General features: G+C 48.4%; 1 protein-coding gene across 1 annotated transcript in view; it reads left to right on the top strand.

Moving 5' to 3' along the window:
• The window catches only part of FANCM (FA complementation group M), a 55,699-nt gene that overhangs the window by 31,732 nt on the left and 2,425 nt on the right, over positions 1-21,542 (top strand). Inside the window, exons 11-20 of the mRNA XM_088166466.1 lie at positions 572-806; positions 3,633-3,778; positions 4,252-4,416; positions 11,952-13,737; positions 14,484-14,563; positions 14,663-14,731; positions 15,939-16,058; positions 18,582-18,738; positions 19,684-19,790; positions 20,575-21,105. Coding sequence (XP_088022592.1) covers positions 572-806; positions 3,633-3,778; positions 4,252-4,416; positions 11,952-13,737; positions 14,484-14,563; positions 14,663-14,731; positions 15,939-16,058; positions 18,582-18,738; positions 19,684-19,790; positions 20,575-21,105 — 3,396 coding nt within the window. The remainder of the gene's footprint in view (positions 1-571; positions 807-3,632; positions 3,779-4,251; positions 4,417-11,951; positions 13,738-14,483; positions 14,564-14,662; positions 14,732-15,938; positions 16,059-18,581; positions 18,739-19,683; positions 19,791-20,574; positions 21,106-21,542) is intronic.

Raw genomic sequence — 21,542 nt, 5'->3', positions numbered from 1 at the left:
AGCCTCTTCCAGTTTTATCCAGTTTTAACATCTCGTGTGCTCCCTGGAATCATCTCTGGCAGGGCCAGCTGCCCCCTGTGACACTCGGAGCACTCAGGGTGTCACAGGGGCACAGCTCAAAACCTCCTTGGGCCACAGCAGTCCCAGAGGGAGCTGCAGTTTCTCTCCTCACTTTCCCCAGTGGTTTCTCCATTGCACAATAAAATGGAGTGTAATTAAAAGGACTCAGAGCACTCATGACATCAACAAATCATCTTAGGCCTTTTTTTTTTTTTTCTTTTGCTTGAGCTCCTTTCCCTGTTTCTGATGTAATCTAATTGACATCATCCCTGTATCAGTGGCAGATTGTCACTTCCCCCAGGCAAGGGCTGTGCTCCTTTCTCACTCTGCAGTGCTGTGCCTGCTTCTGGTCCATTAAAAAACCCCAAACCGAACAACGCCTCGCTGAGGGAACAGAAAATAATGAGAAACCCCGCAGACACCGAGGCCTTCTTTTAATTTGGTTCAAAAGCTGTGAAAGAACAATCAATCAGCAGATGATTTTTTTTTTTCTATTCACCTTCTCTTTCAGACCTACAACCAAAGCCAGTGTAACAAAAGGAGCATCAACAAAGCCATTTCAGGGAACAAAACCCTTCGTTTCTACCAGCACAGCCCACGGATGGTTCCAGAAGGCATCAATCCCAAAGTGCATAAAATGTTTATCACTGCTGAAAAACACGAGCCAAGCAGCTCGGGGATGCTTTCCAAAGGGAGGAGATGCAGTTCCCTGCAGCACAAATCTGCTCTCTCTGCCTGTGTCACTGGTAAGAGGATTATTGCAGCCCTCTCTCCTGGGGGCTTGGGGCTCTGCAGGGTCACTCTGTCAGCTCAGGGCTTTTCCTTCTTCATCCCGTGCTCATCTTTCTCCGTGGACTCACTCACTGAAGGTCAGAAAACTCCAGCTGCAGACAGAGGAGGCAAATGTTCATCACAGAATCCCAAAATCCCAGACTGGATTGGGTTGGAGGTGATGCCTTGAGGAGCTGGAACAGACACAGAGTTCAGGAGAATAAAATGGGGATTTATTGTGAGGCCAACAAAAGCCACCTCATGGCAATGTCAGTGGCACAGTGGTGGCCCCTGCCTGGATGGCTCCAGGATGGAAGGAAAGGAGGGGGTTGGTCACAAAATCTCACACTTTGATAGGTTCTGGTTCATTTGCATGAACCCACCCTCCACCTTTCCACAGAGTTTGTGCTCAGGGCCTGAAGTTTGGAGAAACTGTCCTTGAGTTCTGAACTGGAACAGGACTGGTTTGTCTTCATCACCCCAGCACAGCAGAAAAGCACATCCAAGGAGAACAGGAACACTGGAAACTAAAGGCATCAGAGGGACTTGAAAGTTCCCAGGGGCAGGGACACCTTCCCCTGTCCCAGGCTGCTCCAAGGCCTTGGATACTGCCAGGGATCCAGGGGCAGCCACAGCTGCTCTGGGCATTATTGTAAATGACAATAAAACAGAAATGAAGGATTTTGATGTGAGGAAAAGGAGAAATCAGCAAATCAAGGGTAGGATATTTATGAGTTGTGCAGACTCTCTTGGAGGAAAATTAGGAAAATTCTCTTTGAGGCTTTTTAGCTGGTGCAGTTCAATGGGATGGGACTACTCAGGAAACTGAACACAATCCTAAGATAGGAAAAAAGAGCTGCTTTTTTGTAAATACCTGGGAATTTTCATGCTTTATCTCCTTGGTAGTTCTTTCTGTAAAGACCAACAGCAACTGCTTGAAAGAAGAAACTCAAAGCCTTGGGAAACTTCCTATTTTTGATTCAACAGACACAGCTGCTGGAAAACAATCAGAACACAACATGGAATGAAAATAATCATTTTGGAGCATTTGTTGGTCTGTCCTAGACAAGAGAAACGAGCAGGGAGGGCATAAAGAAAATGATAATGCTGGGAGTGTTGCTGCTGTGGGAGCAGCACTGCAAGGCTGGAATTACCCAGAGCCTTCTGTGTGAGCCACGTGTGAGAGCAGCTCCCCTGGGCTGGGGCTCTGGGAACACAGGGTGGCCAGGACAGGGTCCCCAGGGTGGCCAGGACAGGGTCCCCAGGGTGGCCAGGGCTGTGTCCTGGAGGATCATTTCCTGTGGGACAGCACCAGCCACTTCCCATGGAGGGGAGAGGCTGTGCCACGACTGCAGGATGTGGAGATTCCCACCCTGGCCCCAAACAGCCTCATCAGCCTCCCTGAGGATGGCAATGTTCTCCCTGGACTCCCAATCTCTGGTGGCAGCACTCCTGCTTGTCCAGGTCCCTCTTTCTTTGTGTCTGGGGAATGTTCTGGGCTCTGGGAATCCTCTGTTCCCAAACTGGGCCAGCTGCTCCAGGGCTCCCTGCCTGCCAGGGTTACACCATGGATCACCTGGGCTGGTATCACTGGATCATCTTGTCCCTGTCCCAGGGAACACAGCACTGAATCATTGTTGTTCTCTGCTGGGGCTGCATGGCAACACATCCTCAGGAACAGGGAGTGGGCACAGCCCTGAGGCTGCCTTTGGACACAGCCCCCAGGCTGGGATTGCTGGGGGCTCTGGGCTGGGACAGGGGCTGGGCTGGAGGGTCTTTGTGGGTCCCTTCCCACTCAGGATATTCCTGATCCTTTGATCCCTGTGTGTCCCTTCCCACTCAGGATATTCCTGATCCTGTGATCCCTGTGTGTCCATTCCCACTCAGGATATTCCTGACCCTGTGATCCCTGTGTGTCCCTTCCCATTCAGGATATTCCTGACCCTGTCATCCCTGTGTGTCCCTTCCCACTCAGGATATTCCTGACCCTGTCATCCCTGTGTGTCCTTTCCCACTCAGGATATTCCTGATCCTGTTTTTCTGATCCTGTGATCCCTGTGTGTCCCTTCCCACTCAACATTCCATTATTCCAAATGCTTCTCTAAGAATTGTTCCTCATTTCCTTCAGGTCTCTTTTTTCCTCCTCTGCCAGCTCCTTGGCCTGGCTGTCATCCCTTCAGGAATGTGACATCTCCTACACTGGAGGCAGAAATAATTCACAACAGTGTTGATCTTCTGGGATTTTTTAGTGGTGGCCTGAAAGTCTCAGTGCTGGTTCATTTTTCCAGGTTTTCCTGAGCAGGACTCTGGATTTAGGGTTTGCTCTGTGCACACACAGCCCCTGGAGCTGGAACTTGAGAGGATTCAGAGATCCAGGCTGGTTCCTCTTCTGTGGCATTAATTCCCAAAAGATTCACCCCAAATCCTGTCTGCACTGACACTGGCAAATTATCTTCATTGTTCTTCTTCCAGCTTCACACATCTGGCCTGAAAACAATCACATCCTCAACTCTGATTCTTTGGAATCACTTCCCACCCAGGGCATTATTTGGGATAGTGATTTACATCTGTCTCTGTCTATGTTTATATGATGCCCTCCAAAAAACCAGCTGTTTAATGATATTAATCCATATAAAACATTAACCATCTTTGGATGCTTGTCCCTGGTTTCAGATGGTTTTGGTTGTGGCTCAGAGAAGATTTTTATTTTTGTGCCTGGTACCACACCCAGTTCTTTTATTCTGTGCATCCCTTTTCCTACAGCAGCTAATGTTTTCCTGGTGTTGTTTTTCCCCCCACAGGCCACTCCCACGAGAGCTGGTCCTTGTCACCTGAGGAGTTTGAAATATGGGACAGACTCTACAGGATTAAGGAAAGTGATGGGATAAAGGAACCAGTATTGCCTCGAGTTCAGTTTGAAACCTTAGAGAACCTGGAAGAAACACCAGTGAGTTCCATGCAATGTTTCCATGGACACAAGGCCTGAAGGGTGCTGGAAATAGCAGAGTTAACTCTGGATTTGAAGGATGTCTGTTATAAAAATGCCTTTTTGAGATGTACATGTGGGTTTTTGAGGTGAAGAATTTAGAAATTGGATGTTTGCAATGGGTCTTTGAGGTTGGGTCTGTAAATTAAAAATGCATTAGGAGGACTCAGTATCCATCCAGTTCTGCTCCTGGTTTTAAGAATTCCATGCAGGATGCTGTACTCACAAAATCCCAGGATTTTAGGTTTAAAGGGATCTTAAACCCATCTCATTCCACCCCCTACCCTGGGCACCTCCCCCCAGCCCAGGTTGCTCTTGATGTTTTTATTTTAGACGAGACTTAAACCTGTATGATAATGTTTAAATCCTTCTCTGCATTTATTGAGAAGTTTTGCTAACCAATTCCTTGCTGAAAATCCCCCTTTCCATCCCAGTTTGCCCTGCAGAGGCCCCAGGAGGGGGCAGCTCGGGAGCTCTCCTTGTCTGAGTGGAGCATTTGGCAGAATCAGCCCCTGCCCACATCCCTGGTGGATCACTCGGATCGTTGTCACCTCTTCATCGGTGCCATGCAAATGATGGAGCTGATGAGGCACCAGCAGGTAATGCACAGTTAGAACCGTTTAAAAATAATGATTTTTTTTTTTTTTTTAAATCCCGGTAATTGTGAAATTAATTATGTGTATTGGATTTTGTTTCAAAGTCTCCCCCACTGCTATGCTGTGATTCCTAAACTTTTCCACAGAAACTGTTTAAAAATGTGTTTCCCTACATAGGAAAAAAACTCCAGTCTTGTTTTAATGGATCCCAGTATCAATTTGTGACAGAATGACATTAAATACAAATGGCAAGGAGCAAAGCCACCAAGAGGGATCAGAGCTGTTCCAGGAACTGGGAAAAGTTTGGGATTGTGTGTACATCAAAAGCATCCCACAAAAGCCATGCAGGAACACATGACATGTTATAGGGGATTTATGTTCTGTTTTTTTGAACTAAAAAGTGAATTGTTCCTAAGAATTAAGGGATAAGAGGAGCTGGGGCAAGCAAACATGGATAGGAACTGCTGGGGAGATGGGGATTTTGTTTTCTGACAGGGATGAATGCAGAAATCCTTCTGGAAGGCACAAGGGGTGTGTGTAAAGGTGCATGGAGGCTTCAGTGGTTCCCCACATTATTTTCCCTCCAGCTCAGCTCCCCAAATGTTGCCTTCCAGCACGTGGAAGTGTTTTTAGGTCATCAGAAGCTGTTGCTAAGCTGCCAGACTCTCCTGACTAATAGCAGGACTAATCAAGGAGGAGAATGGACACATTGTCGTTGTGCTCCGAGGGTGAGGAAGGGGAGGCTGGAGCTCAGCAAAGCTTCTCCATCCCAGCACAGACATTGCTGACTGCTCTGGGAGTCCCTGAGCCCTGGGAGGGATGGCAGGAATGGTTCAGGAATTAGAAGGAGCCTCCTTTTCTGCAGCCTGAGCTCCCCTGGTGCCCCAGGGTGGGAGTTCCAGCTGGCTGTGACCCAGTCACAGGTGCAGGTGTTGGAGCTCCCTCACTGAGGGGAGGAATCCTCCCTCCCAGGGTGTCCCTGGTGTGCCCAGAGTGTCCCCAGGAGCACAGGAGGGGACACAAGGGCCAGCACTCAGCCTTTGGGACCTGCCAGGGACAAACAAAGCACTGCCAGGGCTGCAGTGAGCACTGACACCGGGGGTTTAAACTTCAGAGGTTCCTGAAACAACTGGTGCCAGTCCAGGGACACCAGAAGTGTTCCAGAGAAAGGGAGGATGCAGCTTTGTGTGTCTGACAGCTCCATTGGCATCCCCTGGGGTCATCCCTGCCTTCCCTGAGAGGCCCTGGCAGTGTTCCCAAGGCAGGGGATGTTCCCACTGCAATTCAAAATGTTCCCCTGGAGAGGAGAAGGATCCAGGGAGAGCTGAGGGCACCTAAAGGGGCTCCAGGAGAGCTGGAGAGGGACTGGGGACAAGGGATGGAGGGACAGGACCCAGGGAATGGCTCCCAGTGCCAGAGGGCAGGGATGGATGGGATGTTGGGAATTGGGAATTCCTGGCTGGGCTGGAATTCCCAGATTTGCTGTGGCTGCCCCTGGATCCCTGGCAGTGCCCAAGGCCAGGTTGGACATTGGGACACTGGGAGGTGTCCCTGCCATGGCAGGGCTGGGAATGGGGGGGATTTTTGGTCCTTTCCCAACCCAAACCATTCCATGATTTTCTGGTGGAAGGGTTTGCATGGATGTGCTCCCAGGTTCTGCTATAAATATTCCATGGCTGATTACACCCAGCTCATCTGGCTGATGTTCATTTATGGTGCTTAATTAACAGAGAGGTTTAACACCAATACAGGTCAAAGCTCTTTCCTTAAATACCTGAGAGAGGGAACCTCAAACCTCAGTTTTATTGATGATTTTTTTACTGGGGGTTCAAACATAGAATCAGGCACATCATTATTTTACTGTGAATAACCAAATGATGTGGAAATTTCTGCTTAATTATTTCTTGGGCAGAATTTCATTCAGAGATTTGTCATGACTTAATACAAGCCAGCACAAGAGGCATTTGTGTGGCTTTTTTGGATGTTTTCTCTTAGAGAAGAAATTCACTGATGTGTGGCTTTCCTTTCCTTGTACTCATTCAGTGATTCCAGAAATCTGTATTTTGTATAATAACTTTAAAAAAGTCAATTTAAAGGTTTGTTGTTTTTTTAATAGATGAAGTGAAAATAGCTAGCCAAAAATTATATTTCTTTAAATCTTAGAGAAGAAGTTGTCCCATTCAAAAGAAAATTTACAAGTCACAGAAGCCCCAAATGTGACCCCTGGAAAAGGCAGATCCAGCAAAGCCTTTAATGCCCCAGGGGCTTTATTGCTACAGCAACAGTGTGGGGCAGATGGGGGGATTTATTCCCAGGGGGATTCTTCAAATCAGGTTGTCCTTCTGCAAAATAATTCAATCTCTTTGAAACATTTTTTTTTTTTTTTTTTTTGCAATTCAAGCTGTGCTGTTTGGAAATAAGGCAGGGCAGAGTAATCCTTTTAGTGAGGGTGATATTTGTCCAGGTTTCTCAGGGAAGAGGGAAGTGCCAGGGTTTTATTTTTCTTTAGGAGATGAGGAATGCTTCATTTTAATGACCATTTTCATTTTTCCCCTTTTCATTTCTCCCCTTCCAATGTTGGAGGGTCACTCTGTATCTTCCCAAGCTGGCAGTGGGAACTCACAGCTTATCACAAGAAAAACAAAATAAATCCCCAAATCTTTGGGATTGTCTCAGTTTTTCACCCTCTGACTGCAAACACCTTGAGAAGGAAACATCTCCTACCCCTGGGATGACCCTGGAACCTCTGGCTCTGAATTAGCTGTGATAAATCAGTGATTTTTTATCTGGCTATGATAAATCAGTGATTTTTTTTATCTGGCTATGATAAATCAGTGATTTTTTATCTGGCTGGGGCTGCCTCAGGGGATGAACTCCCTGCCAGCAGGGAAAACGTTCCCAGGACACTCTGGAATCCCTGAAAAGGCTCCCCAAGCTTTAGGAGTTTTAAATCAGGTTTGTTTTGGGGGGAAATTTTGGTGTTTTCATCCAGCTGGACCTTTTTACTCAGGAGACCCTGAATGCAAAGTTAAAAATGGTTCAAGTAAGGACAATGAAATGGTTTTATCTGGGTTTTTTAGAGCCTCATTTCCACTAAATTCTCTCTGATTAAAATCCTCTTCTGAGATTTGTCAAAACTTCTGGTTCCAGAGAAGGTGGAAGGGTTTGGGATGGTTTTGGAGGGTGAGGTGCCAGGGAGCCCCAAAATCTCAGCTCTCCAATTAAAGAAATTCCTTTGAATTGCTTCTCCTGACCTTGTTGCCAAATTATTTGAGTGCAAACATTAAGTGAGACCTGGAATTGCAGGTGCTTGGTGCTTTTCCTGGTGCTGGGGTTGTGCTCCCAGTGAGAACAGAGGAGTCCCAGTGATTTGGGAGTGGGGGCTGGATGGTCCTGCAGGTGCTTCCCACCCCACCCATTCCATGAATCCAATGCCCTCAGCTTCCAGCTCTGCCAGTGCTAAACACAAAGGGCAGGGACATCCAAGCAGGGGACAGGGCATTTATTATTATTATTATTATTATTATTATTATTATTATTATTATTATTATTATTATTATTATTATTATTATTATTATTATTATCTCAATAAATGGGATTGTTGGTATGGAATCCTGGAATGGTTTGGGTGGGAGGGACCCTAAATCCCACCCCTGCCATGGCAGGGACACCTCCCACTGTCCCCAATGTCCAACCTGGCCTTGGGCACTGCCAGGGATCCAGGGGCAGCCTCAGCTGATTTATTTCCTGATGTTCTTGAACATTCATCTCCTCAACCTTTTATTGATCCTCTTCCCATATTTGCCAGGGTAAATACTCTGGATTTTGTCATCATCTTTTTTTTTTTTTTTTTTGGTGAGGGGGATCTTTGGCTTTTTTTATTGGGTGGCAGAAATCAAAACCCACCAGAGTGAGCAGATCCATCAATAATGTGATGCCATTAGGGAGAGAATTCTCTCAGTTTGGTAGAAGGAAATTGGGGTTTCTGTGTCCCTCAGGCTTCTTCCATGACTCAACTAAATAAATTTTTCAAGATCATCTCATGTAATACACTTAAACCTCCAAAACCAAGTTTTTGACAGTGCTTCTTCCCCTGAAGTGTATTCTGGAACAGAACATGAAGCAGTTCCTGGAAGAGGTGATGAGTAAATGAGTAAATGTTATTTCTGAGCTCAGGGAGGGCAGCACAACTGGGAGAGCTTTGGGCTCTGATCACTGGTGCTGCAGCAAAACAGCAATTTTGGCAAAACACGGAAAAGATGATCAGAAAAAAATTCCTGGAATCACAGAAAGGTTTGGGTTGGAAAGAGCTTCAAGCTGTTCCAAAGCCTGGAGGAGAGGGAGAGTTTGAGGAGCAGCATCTGCTCAGCCAGAACACCCCAAAAGGGAAAATTCTGCATGGTTTCACTCAGGATTCCAGTGAAAGGAGTTTGAATTGTTAAAAATCCACATTGTAGTTGTCCACAGATTTATCTTCGATTTTCAAACAGCAACATCACCAGGGTTTCATCAGGCAGATGAATCTTGTTAGAAAATGTGCATCCAAAGCAGCTTATGAAGAGAGAGGGGGTAATTCTAATTTTGGTACTTGATGCCTTAAATTTAAAAACTAGAAAACAGAATGGGTATAATTACACAGAATTACCCATTAACATGTAATTACCCATTAACAGAATGAGTATATTTTACATACTAAAAATAAAAATTTTAATATGCCAAGTTTACTTTTCTATTCCTATTTTCTATGCTAAAATATATTTTGTTTTGTTTTGGTTTTTTTTTTTAAATGAATCAGTGACTCCAGGCAGGGTCATTGATTGAGTACAATAATCTCAGATTGATGCTGTTTTCCTGCTCCTGACCTATTTTCTGAGGAGCTGGTACACCCTGGAACTCTGTGGGTTAGAGGAAAGCTGAGCAGGTAATTTAAGGTTCCACAAGTTGTGCACGTTCAGGCCAAAATGTGCTAATTCCAAATGTGCCCTTGCAGTGCCTGAGCACTGAACTCCGTGGCTGGGACACAGAATTTTGGTCAGGAGAAAATGTTTGGAGTGTTTGATCCTGGCAACTGGAGCAGTTACACAACCCTGAGCCCCAATCAGGTCACTGAGCTCTGGCCTCGATGCTAAATTTGGCTGCTGGGCTGTTCCTGGCACTGCCAGCCTCCAGTGGGGCACTCAGGGGGGTGTGCAGGGACCTGGGGACATTCCTGACAAAATTCCTCGTGATCCTGCTGCCTGTGGGAGAACCCCACAATCCCAAAGTGGTTTGGGTTAAAGGGACCTCAAATCCCATCCCATTCCCAGCCCTGCCACTGTCCCAGGCTGCTCCAACCCCAATGTCCAACCTTGCACATTCCAGGGATCCAGGGGCAGCCACAGCTGCTCTGGGAAACTTGGTTAGTTTGGGGTTTGGAGGTTTTAGGGCTTCTATTTGAGTGGGTTTGGATTTGTAGGTTTTGGGGGTTGTATTTTGATTGGATTTGGGGGTTTAGTTTGAGGTTTGGGTTTGTAAATTTTGGGAGTTGTAGTTTGATTGGGTTTGGGTTTGTAGGGTTTGTAGGGTTTTGGGTTTGGAGGTTTTGGGGTTTGTAGTTTGAGGTTTTGGAAGTTGCATTGTGATTGGGTTTGGGATTTGTAGATTTTGGGAGTTGTAGTTTGGGTTTGTAGGGTTTAGGGGTTGTAGAATTTGGAGGATGTACTTTGATTAATTTTGGGTTTGCAGGTTTTGGGGGGATGTATTTGGATTGAGTTTGAGGGTTGTAGTTTGAGTTTTGGGTTTGGAGGTTTTGGAGGTTGCATCGTGATTGGGTTTGTAGATTTTGGGAGTTGTAGTTTGATTTGGTTTGTAGGGTTTAGGGGTTGTAATTTTGTTTTGGGTTTGTAGGTTTTGGGGGCTGTACTTTGATTAATTTTGGGTTTGCAGGTTGTGGGGGTTGTATTTTGATTGAGTTTGGGGGTTGTAGTTGGAGCTTGAAGGTTTTGGGGTTTCTAGTTTGAGTTTTGGGTTTGGAGGTTTTGGAGGTTGTAGTTTGATTTAGTTTGGGTTTCTAGGTTTTGGGTTTGTACTTTGGTTAATTTTTGGTTTGTTGGTCATGGGGTTTGTACTGTGGTTAATTTTGGGTTTGTAAGTTTTGGAAGTTGTGGTTTGTGATTTATAGGTTTGAAGTTTATAGTTTGATGGGTTTGGGGTTTGTAGATTTGGGGTTTGTAGTTTGATGAGTTTGGGATTTATAGATTTGAGGTTTGTAGTTTGATGAGTTTGGGGTTTGTAGTTTGATGAGTTTGGGGTTTGTAGTTTGATGGGTTTAGGGTTTGTGAGCTTTGGGGATTGTAATTTGATTGGTTTTGAGTTTGTGGAGTTTGAAGCTTGGTTAGTTTTAGGTTTGGGGGCTGTAGTTTGATTGGGTTTGTAGGTTTTGGGGTTGCATTTCAGTTCATTTTGGGTGGCAGGACAATATTGGGCCGAGCCTGCTCAGCTCTGCACTCTCAGAACTGTGTGGGGTGGGCAGGGGCAGCTTCTCCTCCTGTTTCACTGTTCAGTGGTTTGGCAGCTAATTAATCCTTAATCCCTTTAATTTCTGTCTTGTTTGTGTAATGCTGAAATGCCTGCATTGAGTTGTTGTGCAAGGGGCAGTTGTTGCCGAGATAAATCCAAGCAGAGCTTTACCAGCCCTGTCACTGTCACCCCAGTGCTCCCCTGCTCAGGTGACACCTGGGCACTGGATTGGAACCAGGTTTGTTGTTCCTCTTGGATTTCAGACAAAGAATTCCATGTCTCGAGTCTGTGTTCTGAGCAGGCTTGAGGAAAAGGAATTATTTAAAACCTGCCAGATGAAAATCATCCTTTAATCCTCTTGTGACAATTCTTTTCCTCACTGTTTTTGTTAAGCCTTCTCCCGAGGCAGCTGATGTAGTCTGGGGATATCCTTGGAGATCTTTAGTTTAAAAAATCCAGACTTGGATTTTTTTGGGTGTCTTTACAAATGAATGGTTTAAGCATCAGCGTCCGTGTGAAATTGGTGTTGAAACGATGATGGTGATTAATGACAAAATTAATCAATTTTAATGACAAAATTAATTAATGTTAATTGTGCACAGTTTGCTTGGCCTGCTGCAACCAGAGAGGATCCCCAGCCCTGTTAGGGACCAATCTTCGAATTCCTGGGAGGTGGCTTTGGGTCCTGCTTCCTGAAATACCTTCAGACAAGCCAGTCTGATTGTAAAAGTCATTTTTCTCACCCTCTGTAACGGTACCTCGTGTAACTTCAGGGATTAAGGAGTCTGGGGATTCCTCTGCCTGAACTGCCAAAAAATAATTGTTCTGTTCAGATTCTACCTGTCCAGGTCCACTGTGCTTTTCCCCAGTGTGTGTTTAACAGAGCTGCTTGCCTTTTGAACAGCAAAAATTTATAGACACCCATGAAAAATTATTTCAGAGTCTGTGGGAAGTTCTTCAGGAGAACAAAAGCTTCGTTTTAAACCTGGCTGTGAGCAGCCCTGGGTGTGTCTGTGGTAACCAGTGCCCTGTGTCCCCAGGGAGACTGCAGCTATGAGCAGGAGCTCCAGCCTCACCTCCGAATGGAAGATGTGAATATTGCAGGGAACAAAAGGCATCTGCCCATGGCCAACCCCCGCTGGAGGCAGAGAGCTCGGAAAGACCTGGCAAAACCAAAACCAGAACCATTCCCACCTGAATCGGGGGATAATGGGAGCGACTTCTTCAGCACCTTTAAAATCACCAAACCCAGGGCTGCCAAAAGGGCTCCTGGGCTCAGTGAGGAAGTGCCTGAGTTGCCCCAGGATCCTTCAGCCTCTTCCTCAGGAGCAAGGCTTGGACACTCCGACCTGGGCAGTGACAAGGACGAGGGGCTGGAGGTGACATTTGATTTAAATGCCTTTATTGACCTGTGTGACAACAGTGACAGCCCTGCAAGCCCTGCCAGCCCAGCAGCACAGGAAACCAGCCCTGCAGGTAAATCCCGTGGGAGAATCCACGGGGATTCAGGGTATGAGACATCCCCCGTGGCCTCGGAGCTGTTTTATCTCCCCGAATCCTGCAGGGATTCCTTCACACTCCTGGCACCACCCCAGGAGCCCCCGGGGCTGGAACAAACATTTTCCCAGGTGCAAAGGCTTCTGTCACAGTCCCCTCCCTCTGGGGATGAGCTGCAGGCTTTGGAGAGCACCTTGAGAGATGAAGGGACAAGATCCCCTTCCCCAAAATTTCTCCCCGATGGTCCCTCAGAGGCACTGCAGGACAGCATCTCCCCTGCGTCCCCAAAACCTGATCCTTCACTGCTGCTGCTGGAAAACCCCAAAGTGACAATTCCCAGGGAATCCTGTGCCTCAAGAAGCCCCTGTTTGTCCAAAGCTGTGTCACCTGCCAAGGCCGCTGCTGTTGAAGAGGAGCAGCTCTGGAATGACAGCTTGGATGGCCTGTTTGACAGTGAGGAATTCCCTGAAATCCCAAACAACTCTCCCAGCATGGGCCACCCCCTGACAAAGGAGCCTTTCACCCCCAGGGACACAGGAGAGGCTGCCCTCGAGGTTCCTGCTGAGGAGCAGAGTCTCCCTTTGTTTGAGGATGAGGATGGTGGGGACATGGACCCTGAGCCTCCAGCTGGGACAGAGGCAGAGCCAGGCAGGGAATTGCTCTGTGTGAGCCCCAGGCAGGCCTGCAGGGAGCAGCCCTGGAGCAGGGAATCCATGGGAACATCGGGAGTGGATGATCCCCACGACTTCTGCCAGGATCTGTTCTCTGTGACCTTCGACCTGGGCTTCTCCATCGAGGACAGCGAGGATGAAAGCTCTGAGCACACCAGCAATGCTGAAAACCCCAAACTGAACGGGGCCCTGGGGAGTGCCCCAGGGGCTGAATCCACTGAGGGTGCCAAAATATCCCTGGGGGATGGCTCCAGGCTGGAAACCTCACCAGGATGGGGCTGCAGAAGGCTCAAGGGAAGGGACAAGTCCACACGATTGTCACTGCAGGGCAGGAATGGCAGGGAAGGGACCAAGGGTGCTCCTGCTGCAGGGCCTGTCCTCAGTTCAGGGGGCAGCAGAGCAGGAGGGGAACCCCCTGAACCTTTGCCTTCTGCACTTCTGACCCCAACAAGCAGCAAGGGTGTGAACAGCAAAGGTGTCAAAAGAATTCCTATGAAAATCTTCTCCAATGCCAGGGAGCAAATTCCAAAAGTGCCTCCTGTAGATGAAGTCAGAGGAAGCCCTTGGAGGCAGAACTTTGGGAGATCAGCCATGGATTGTCCTTCAGCAAGGACAGGAAGCCTGGAGGACACCAAACCCCGGGGGTCTCCTGCTGCAGGTAGGGAATTTGGTGGGACGTGGGAATTTGGAGGGATGGGTGTTGGACCTTCATGGTGAGGAAATAGGATCCAGTATCTTTGGGATCCTCCCTTTGGTTTTATGACTCCAGCATGTTCCAAATAACCCAAACTGTTTGGGAAAATGAACTATTCATAATTCCTGTCATTTGAGATCGTGGACTGGTGTAACTCACTTGGTTTTATGGCTGAGGTGGGCAGGCTGTGATGCTGGGTCACTGAGGGGACATTCCCTGTGTCCTGTCCCTCCATCCCTTGTCCCCAGTCCCTCTCCAGCTCTCCTGGAGCCCCTTTAGGTGCCCTCAGCTCTCCCTGGATCCTTCTCCTCTCCAGGAGAACATTCCCAGTAGTGACAGTGACATTTGCAGGTCCCACTCTGTGCTGTCACAGGGATTTGTGTCACAAAGTGCTGCCACAACTCTGGCTCCTGCTCAACTTTTAACAGCTCCTTCTCTTGGTTTCCTGATTCCCTTCCCTTCCTGTGCCTGGGGTCATCAATTCCCCCCCGGGGCTCTCCAGGGAAGCAGGATTTATTGTCCATCCCGGCTGGAGATGATCTCTTTTGATTAACAAGGCTGAAGAGAACAATATTTGCCCTGTACATCAATAAATAATCTCCTTTGGAGGTGCTATTCTGAGAGAGGCAGGGTTTGATTGCTCAGCTGTAATAAAATTGTGTTGGGAGCTGTGCAGTTGTGGTGAATGTTGTTTATTCTGTTTTCTGCAGGATCCAGCAGTGACAGCGAGGAAGAGATCGTTTTCCAGAGAAAAAAGAGGATAAAAAAGAATGTTTTGAAATCTCCTGATGTGAGTTTTAGAGAAAAAAAAAAAAAAAAGAAGCAAAATGACAATTTAAGCAGCAAAACAAGAGATCTCAGTGCACTGATGTTGGTTCTGTCCCCACAGGGGATGGATGAGAGTGACCTGGAGTGTCCAGCTCGGGTCACCAGGAAACGCCAGCGCCCTCTCAACGTGGTCAGCACTGAAATGGGACAGAAATCCTGGAAACCCAGTCCTGCTTCCCTTCACTTCCTCCCCAGGGTCTCCACACATCACAGGATCCCACAGTGGTTTGGGTTGGAGGGAGGTTAAATCCCACCCCAGTGCCACCCCTGCCATGGCAGGGACACCTTCTGATCCATTTTAAGTTAAAATATCTTCTAGGCTGTGTGTGTAATAAACTCAGGTGCAGTCTGGAAGGAACTGAAATTGCTTTTTAATTTACTCTAGGGAGAGCTTCAATTGTTACATTTCCTTAATGTAATAAACAAGGACAAGCTTTTTTTACTCACTGATTCCTCAGAGTTGTTGTGGGGTGGCAGAATCCAGGAGCTGTGCAGCTTGGATCCTTCATCCTCTTGGTTTGGAATCATGGAATGGTTTGGGTTGGAAGAGACCTCAAATCCCCCCCAGAGCCACCCCTGCCATGGCAGGGACACCTCCCACTGTCCCAATGTCCAACCTGGCCTTGGATATTCCAGGATTTGGGCTTTGATGACTTTGGAGTTGTTGTTTGGCAGTGAAACATTGTAAAATCCAGGAAGGGTGAAATAACCTGCCTGCCACAAAGCTTTGAACCAGAAAAAGCAAATTCATGGCACTTTTGACCTGATTTTTCTTCCAAATCCCATTTTTCTGTCCTGTTAGTGGGAGATGTCCCAGCCCATGGCAGGGATGTTGATGCCTGGAAAGGCTGAGCTGGAGCAGAGAGCAGGCAGAGCAAAAGGAATAAAATCAGGATTTATTGAAAGGATTCACCTTGGGCAGTGCAAGAGCCCGGCCAGGGCTGCACCCAAATCAAATCCCAGATGGATCCTGGGCACGAGTTTGACACTTTGATAAGTTTGGGTTCATCTTGGGGTCAATTGTCCAAGCACAGCCCCAGGCTATGAAGGCTCAGCCCCCTGGATTGTCCCTTTTCCCTTTTCCCTTTTTGGGTTCTGTCCTTCATTCTCCAGATGGGAAGGGATTCTTTTCTCCTCCTGTGAACAGAACTCACTCACACCCAACATCAAATTCCAGAGTTCACACCCAGCAGCAGAGCCTGGAAAATATCAAAATTAAAGCCCAAGGCAGGGGTGGCACTGGAAGAGCTTTAATGTCCCACCCAGGCCAGCTGGGATTGAGTGACTGTGTGGAATTCCCTGTGCTGTCCCTGCTCACTCTCTGTGTTCCTTTGCAGTCAGACACTTCCAGTGGGGACAGTGGGGACAGTGGGGACTTCCAGAGGGGCAGGAGCAGCTCCAGGGCCAGGCCCCAGCCAGGAGGAGCCAAACGACTCAGGAGCACCAGCACAGCCCAGGTGGGTGGCACTGCTGGAGGTCAGCCTTGGAACAGCTGGAATTGCAGCTGGAATGTGGGGCTGGGGCTCTGCTGTCCCACAGCAGCTCCTGGCAAACGCTGGAGCTGGAATTTGGGAATGCTGGGAGACAACAGGGACACCAGAGAGGAGCTGGGAGGGAAACCCAGGGACACCCCAGGAGGGGTCAGGCCTGAGAGATCAGGGTCCTGTCCAGAGGAAAATAATAATAACAACAACAATAATACTAGCAAAATCATATAAAAATCATAATTATTTTGTTGTAAAAATATAACAAAATTATATTGTATTACATTATATTATATCATGTCATCATCTTATATCACCTTATATCACCTATTCTATTCTACTCTATTCTATTCTATTCTATTCTATTCTATTCTATTCTATTCTATTCTATTCTATTCTATTTCATTTCTATTTCTATTTCTATTTCTATTCCCTGTAAATCCCTTCCACATCAGGATATTCTGGGATTGTATATTAAATAATAATAATGAATTTAACTAATATATTAGTAGTAGTACTGGTAGTATAATGAAAATTTATTATTATTATTATTATTATCATCATCATCAGTGTTGGGCTGCTTGCTCAGTGATCCCCACCATTGGCCTCACCCCTGACATTTAAGGCAGCAATGGTCCCTCAACCCCAAAAGTTAAATCTCAGCTCAGTATTTGCCCCTTCAGCAGGGATGGAGGCAGCACCAGACTCACTGAAGCTGAAAAGCTCTTAAATATTCATGGCTGTGGTTGCACTGAGCAGAAATTGCCATCATCAGGGCTCCAGGGCACAATATGTTGGACATGTTTTAATTTTTTAACAATAATATTCATTATAAAGACTTCCCTTATGGTATCAGTGTTTTATGTTCTGGAGTACAAAAAAATGAGGTGGAGTAAAATGCATTTTTCAATCGGATTTAAACTTTTTTTTAATTTTTTTTTTTTTAAATATGAGACCAAAAGTGTGTCTGCTGAGGAAATTTCACTTCACACATCACCTTTCCCTGAGCAGCCCCTGGGATGGACATGGAGAATTCCAGATCCTCAGGGGATCCCAGCCATGGAAATGTGCCAGGGCTGCACTTTGGGGACACAGAGGGTGACAAACCCCAGGGGTGGAGGCAGCCCCTGGCCCTGGCTCATCATCATCATCATCATCATCATTCCCCAAGGAACAACTTACAAAAGCTCTGGTGGCTTTTGGTGTCAGGGAGCTTTGTCCTCTCCATTCTCCTCACACTGTGACATGTTCCAAATAACCCAAACTATTTGGGAGAAAAGAACTTTAGTAATTCCTGTCATTTGGGATTGTGGACTGGTGTAAGCAAAGAATTAAAAGGTTTAGGAGAATGTGAAAATCAGGGATGCAGCACAAAATGCCTGAGAGTTCCAGGAATTAAACTCAGATTTACAGCTCTGTGCTCTTTATCCCAAATCATTCTCATGGAGTTGTGGAGATACCTCATTATTTTAGGGCTAATATTTTACTTTAACACTTTATAGCTGAAATTACAGGAGGAAAATGAGCTGAATATAAAGTATCTCAGAGAAGGCATCTTCCTGAATTGCCTTTTTTGTTTCCATGTGTGACCTTGGGAATGTTTTGTTGCCTGGTTTGGGTGGAATTTAGGATCAAGCCTCCTGCAGTGCAGTCACATGGGAAGTGCCTCAGCTTCCCTGGACTGAGCTGTGCCGTGAACAAAAATCCTGAGCACAAAAGGGCAAACCAGGGTGGGCTCTGTGGCTGAAATTCCTGCTGCACTTGGGTTTGGAGGAATCCAACACTGAAATCCAGCCAGGCTTTGAGAGCACACGAAATGGGTAAAGCTGGGTCTATAAATCACAAAGTGTGTGGTGGTCACTCCATGGTGTGTGGTGATCACTCCATGGTGGTCACTCCATGGTGGTCACTCCATGGTGTGTGATGGTCACTCCATGATGGTCACTCCATGGTGTGTGGTGATCACTCCATGGTGGTCACTCCATGGTGGTCACTCCATGGTGTGTGATGGTCACTCCATGATGGTCACTCCATGGTGTGTGGTGATCACTCCATGGTGGTCACTCCATGGTGGTCACTCCATGGTGTGTGGTGGTCACTCCATGATGGTCACTCCATGGTGTGTGGTGGTCACTCCATGGTGGTCACTCCATGGTGGTCACTCCATGGTGTGTGGTGGTCACTCCATGGTGGTCACTCCATGGTGTGTGGTGGTCACTCCATGATGGTCACTCCATGGTGTGTGGTGGTCACTCCATGGTGGTCACTCCATGGTGGTCACTCCGTGGTGGTCACTCCGTGGTGTGTGGTGGTCACTCCATGGTGGTCACTCCATGGTGTGTGGTGGTCACTCCATGGTGGTCACTCTGCCTGTGCCATTCCCTGTCCCAGCAGATGGATTCTGTTCCCCAGGGGAGCCGTGGAGGGGCTGGGGCAGAGGTGTCAGGGCAGTGTGGTTAATTAGAGGCTGGTTAATTGAGTGTGTGCTGTGTGCAGGCTCTGGGCAGGCAGTTCCTGGACGAGGAGGCCGAGCTGTCCCAGCTCGGGGCCGAGGGGATCTCGTCAGACGAGAGCGACGGCGCCGGGGACGAGCTGAGCCCATCCCTGGCCGAGTTCCTCAACGATGAGGGGGAGCCCACACAGGCCCTGAACGGTGAGTGGGGAATTCCCAGAGCATCCTAGAGCACCTTGGAGCATCCCAGAGTACCCCAGAGCATCTCAGAGCATCCTGGAGCATCCCAGAGCTTCCCAGAGCACCTTGGAGCATCCCATAGCATCCCAGAGCTTCCCAGAGCACCCGATAGCACCCTGGAGCACCCCAGAGCATCCCACAGCATCCCAGAGCATCCCAGAGAACCCCAGGGCATCCCTGGGAGCAGTGACCTCCTCACCCCAGCTCAGGAGCAGCTCCTGCCATGGCATCCAGGGCTCTGCCTGCTGGAAAACCTCCTGCATCCTGAGGGCAGGGTTGGAGCTGGGCCAGGGGGGTCAGGCTGGATTTTGGGAAAGGTTCTTCCCTCCCCCAGAGGGCGCTGGCACTGCCCAGGCTCCCCAGGGAATTCCAGAGCTCCAGGAGAGTTTGGGCACCAGGGATGCCAGGGTGGGATTGTTGGGGGGTCTGTGCAGGGACTGGGATGATCCCTGAGGGTCCCAACTCAGGATATTCTGGGATTTAATGGCACCTTTCATGGCACAGGCTGGGTACACTTGGAATCCCAGACTGGTTTGGGTTAAAAGGACCTCAAATCCCAGCCAGAGCCACCCCTGCCATGGCAGGGACACCTCCCACTGTCCCAATGTCCAACCTGGCCTTGGGCACTGCCAGGGATCCAGGGGCAGCCACAGCAAATCTGGGAATTCCAGCCCAGCCAGGAATTCCCAATTCCCAACATCCCATCCATCCCTGCCCTCCTTCATCCTAAACCTTCAGCCTGGGCTTTGGGATTTCCAGAGATGTCTGGAGAATTGCAGATTTTTGCTTTGAGAAATACAGGTTTTTGAGAAACTAGAAAGCAGCATGGAAAGCACAGTGTAGCAGCTATGAATTAAAATTTCTCTCTGTATTCGTGCTGAATTCTTTTCCTCTTGTTCACTGCAGACACTGAGATGAGGGGAGTTTACCTGAGCTCCGTGCGCAGCCCCGCCCTGGGCAGCAGATTCAGGATGGTCCATCACGACTTCAACCCCTCGGCCATTTTCTCCCAGGTGGGAAGGGCAGGGGCTCCTGTGCTTGGGGACTCCCCCTGGGGGGACCACAGTGAGGTTCTTGGCCTGCCTTGAAGAGCAGTTACAGCCTTTTTTTGGTAAATGACCAAGTTCCAGCATAAAACTTCAGCCCGGAGAAGGGAAGGATCTGGGGAAACCTCAGAGCCTAAAGGGGCTCCAGGAGAGCTGGAGAGGGATTTGGGACAGGGGGTGGAGGTAAGAAAACTGCAATGCAATTGGGGCTGCACTCGAGGTGTGTGAAAACTGCATCCAATGAGTTGTGGGAATGAAGAATTGGCTTTTTCCCTGTGTGAAGAAATCAAATCCTGGCTGGTTGTTATTGCAACAGCAGCTCTGCTGTGGGAAAGGCTGGGAGAGCTGGGAATGTTCAGCTGGAGAGGAGAAACTTTGGGGTTCCAGGGCCTGGAGGGGCTCCAGGAGAGCTGGAGAAGGACTGGGGACAAGGGATGGAGGGACAGGACACAGGGAATGGCTCCCAGTGCCAGAGGGCAGGGATGGATGGGATGTTGGGAATTGGGAATTCCTGGCTGGGCTGGAATTGCCAGATTTGCTGTGGCTGCCCCTGGATCCCTGGCAGTGCCCAAGGCCAGGTTGGACATTGGGACAGTGGGAGGTGTCCCTGCCATGGCAGGGCTGGGAATGGGGGGGATTTAAGTGCCCTCACCCCAATATTTGTGTGTGGGCAGGGCTGGGTAAGCCCAGGGCAAGGAGCAACAAAACCTTTGCAGTTTCCCAAAACTTCCTGGCTCTGTTTTCTCCCCAGATTCCCGAGCAAGACCCAGCTTATGCTGAGGACAGTTTCTGTGTGGGAGATGAGGAGGAGGAGGCTCAGAGTAGCTGCAGTGAGGAGGAAGAGTGTGTGAATTTTGATCTGCTCATCGAGGGCTCCAGCAGGAGCCGGTACCTGACCCGGCGCAGGAAGAGGCTGGAGCAGGCCAGGCTGGCAGGGAACGACCCTGCCCCAGGGCACAGGAAAAAGCCATCCAGAATTATTGTCCTGAGTGACTCCAGCGAGGAGGAGACAGCAGCCAGCAGGGAGAAGGCCCTGGCAGCAGGGCAGGGAAAGGAGCAGCTCCCCAAGGCTCTGCCCTCAGCCCCCTCTGCACAGCACAGGAGCAGGGCTGGGGAAGCCACAGCTCCTCAGGCTGGGGACAAGGACACACAGAGGCTGCTGGGCTTGGAAGCCTCAGAGTCTGGGATGCTGGATCTCCCCCAGGACATTGCAGGCAGGAGCACATCCATGCCCCCAGCTGGCTCTGGCTGCAGGAACACGGATCTGCAGGCTGCTGGTGAGGTCAGTGCTCAGGGAAAGGAAAGCAGGGGGATTTCTTGTGGGACAGAATTCCTGTGCCAGGGCTGTCAGCAGCAGGAGTCAGGGAATCATGGAATCATGGAATGGTTTGGGTTGGGACACCTTCCTTAGTCCAGGTTGCTCCAGCCTGGCCTTGGACACTTCCAGGCACCATCTCCCTTTCCTTTGCTGCTAGAAGTTTTGTACTCCCAGGGTAACCTGGAGAATTTTAGGAGTGAACAAATAAAAACTGGGGTTGGATTCTCCCTTGGGTCTGACAGTGATGGAGGATGGTGGATCAGTGTGGAACAGCAGTGTCCACTGATTCTTTGGGTTTGTAGTTAGAAATTCACTGTCTGAATTCTGTGCTTTCAGCACCTCCCTGAGGTTGGGTTCCTGATCTCTCACACTTCCCAGCATAATCTCTGTCCTTGACAGGA

Source organism: Sturnus vulgaris, chromosome 6 (genome assembly GCF_052056855.1).
Source record: "Sturnus vulgaris isolate bStuVul1 chromosome 6, bStuVul1.hap1, whole genome shotgun sequence".
NCBI classification, from domain to species: Eukaryota; Metazoa; Chordata; class Aves; order Passeriformes; family Sturnidae; genus Sturnus; species Sturnus vulgaris.
The sequence above is the reverse complement of the archived record's forward strand: the minus strand, read 5'-3'. Positions and strand labels throughout refer to the sequence as shown.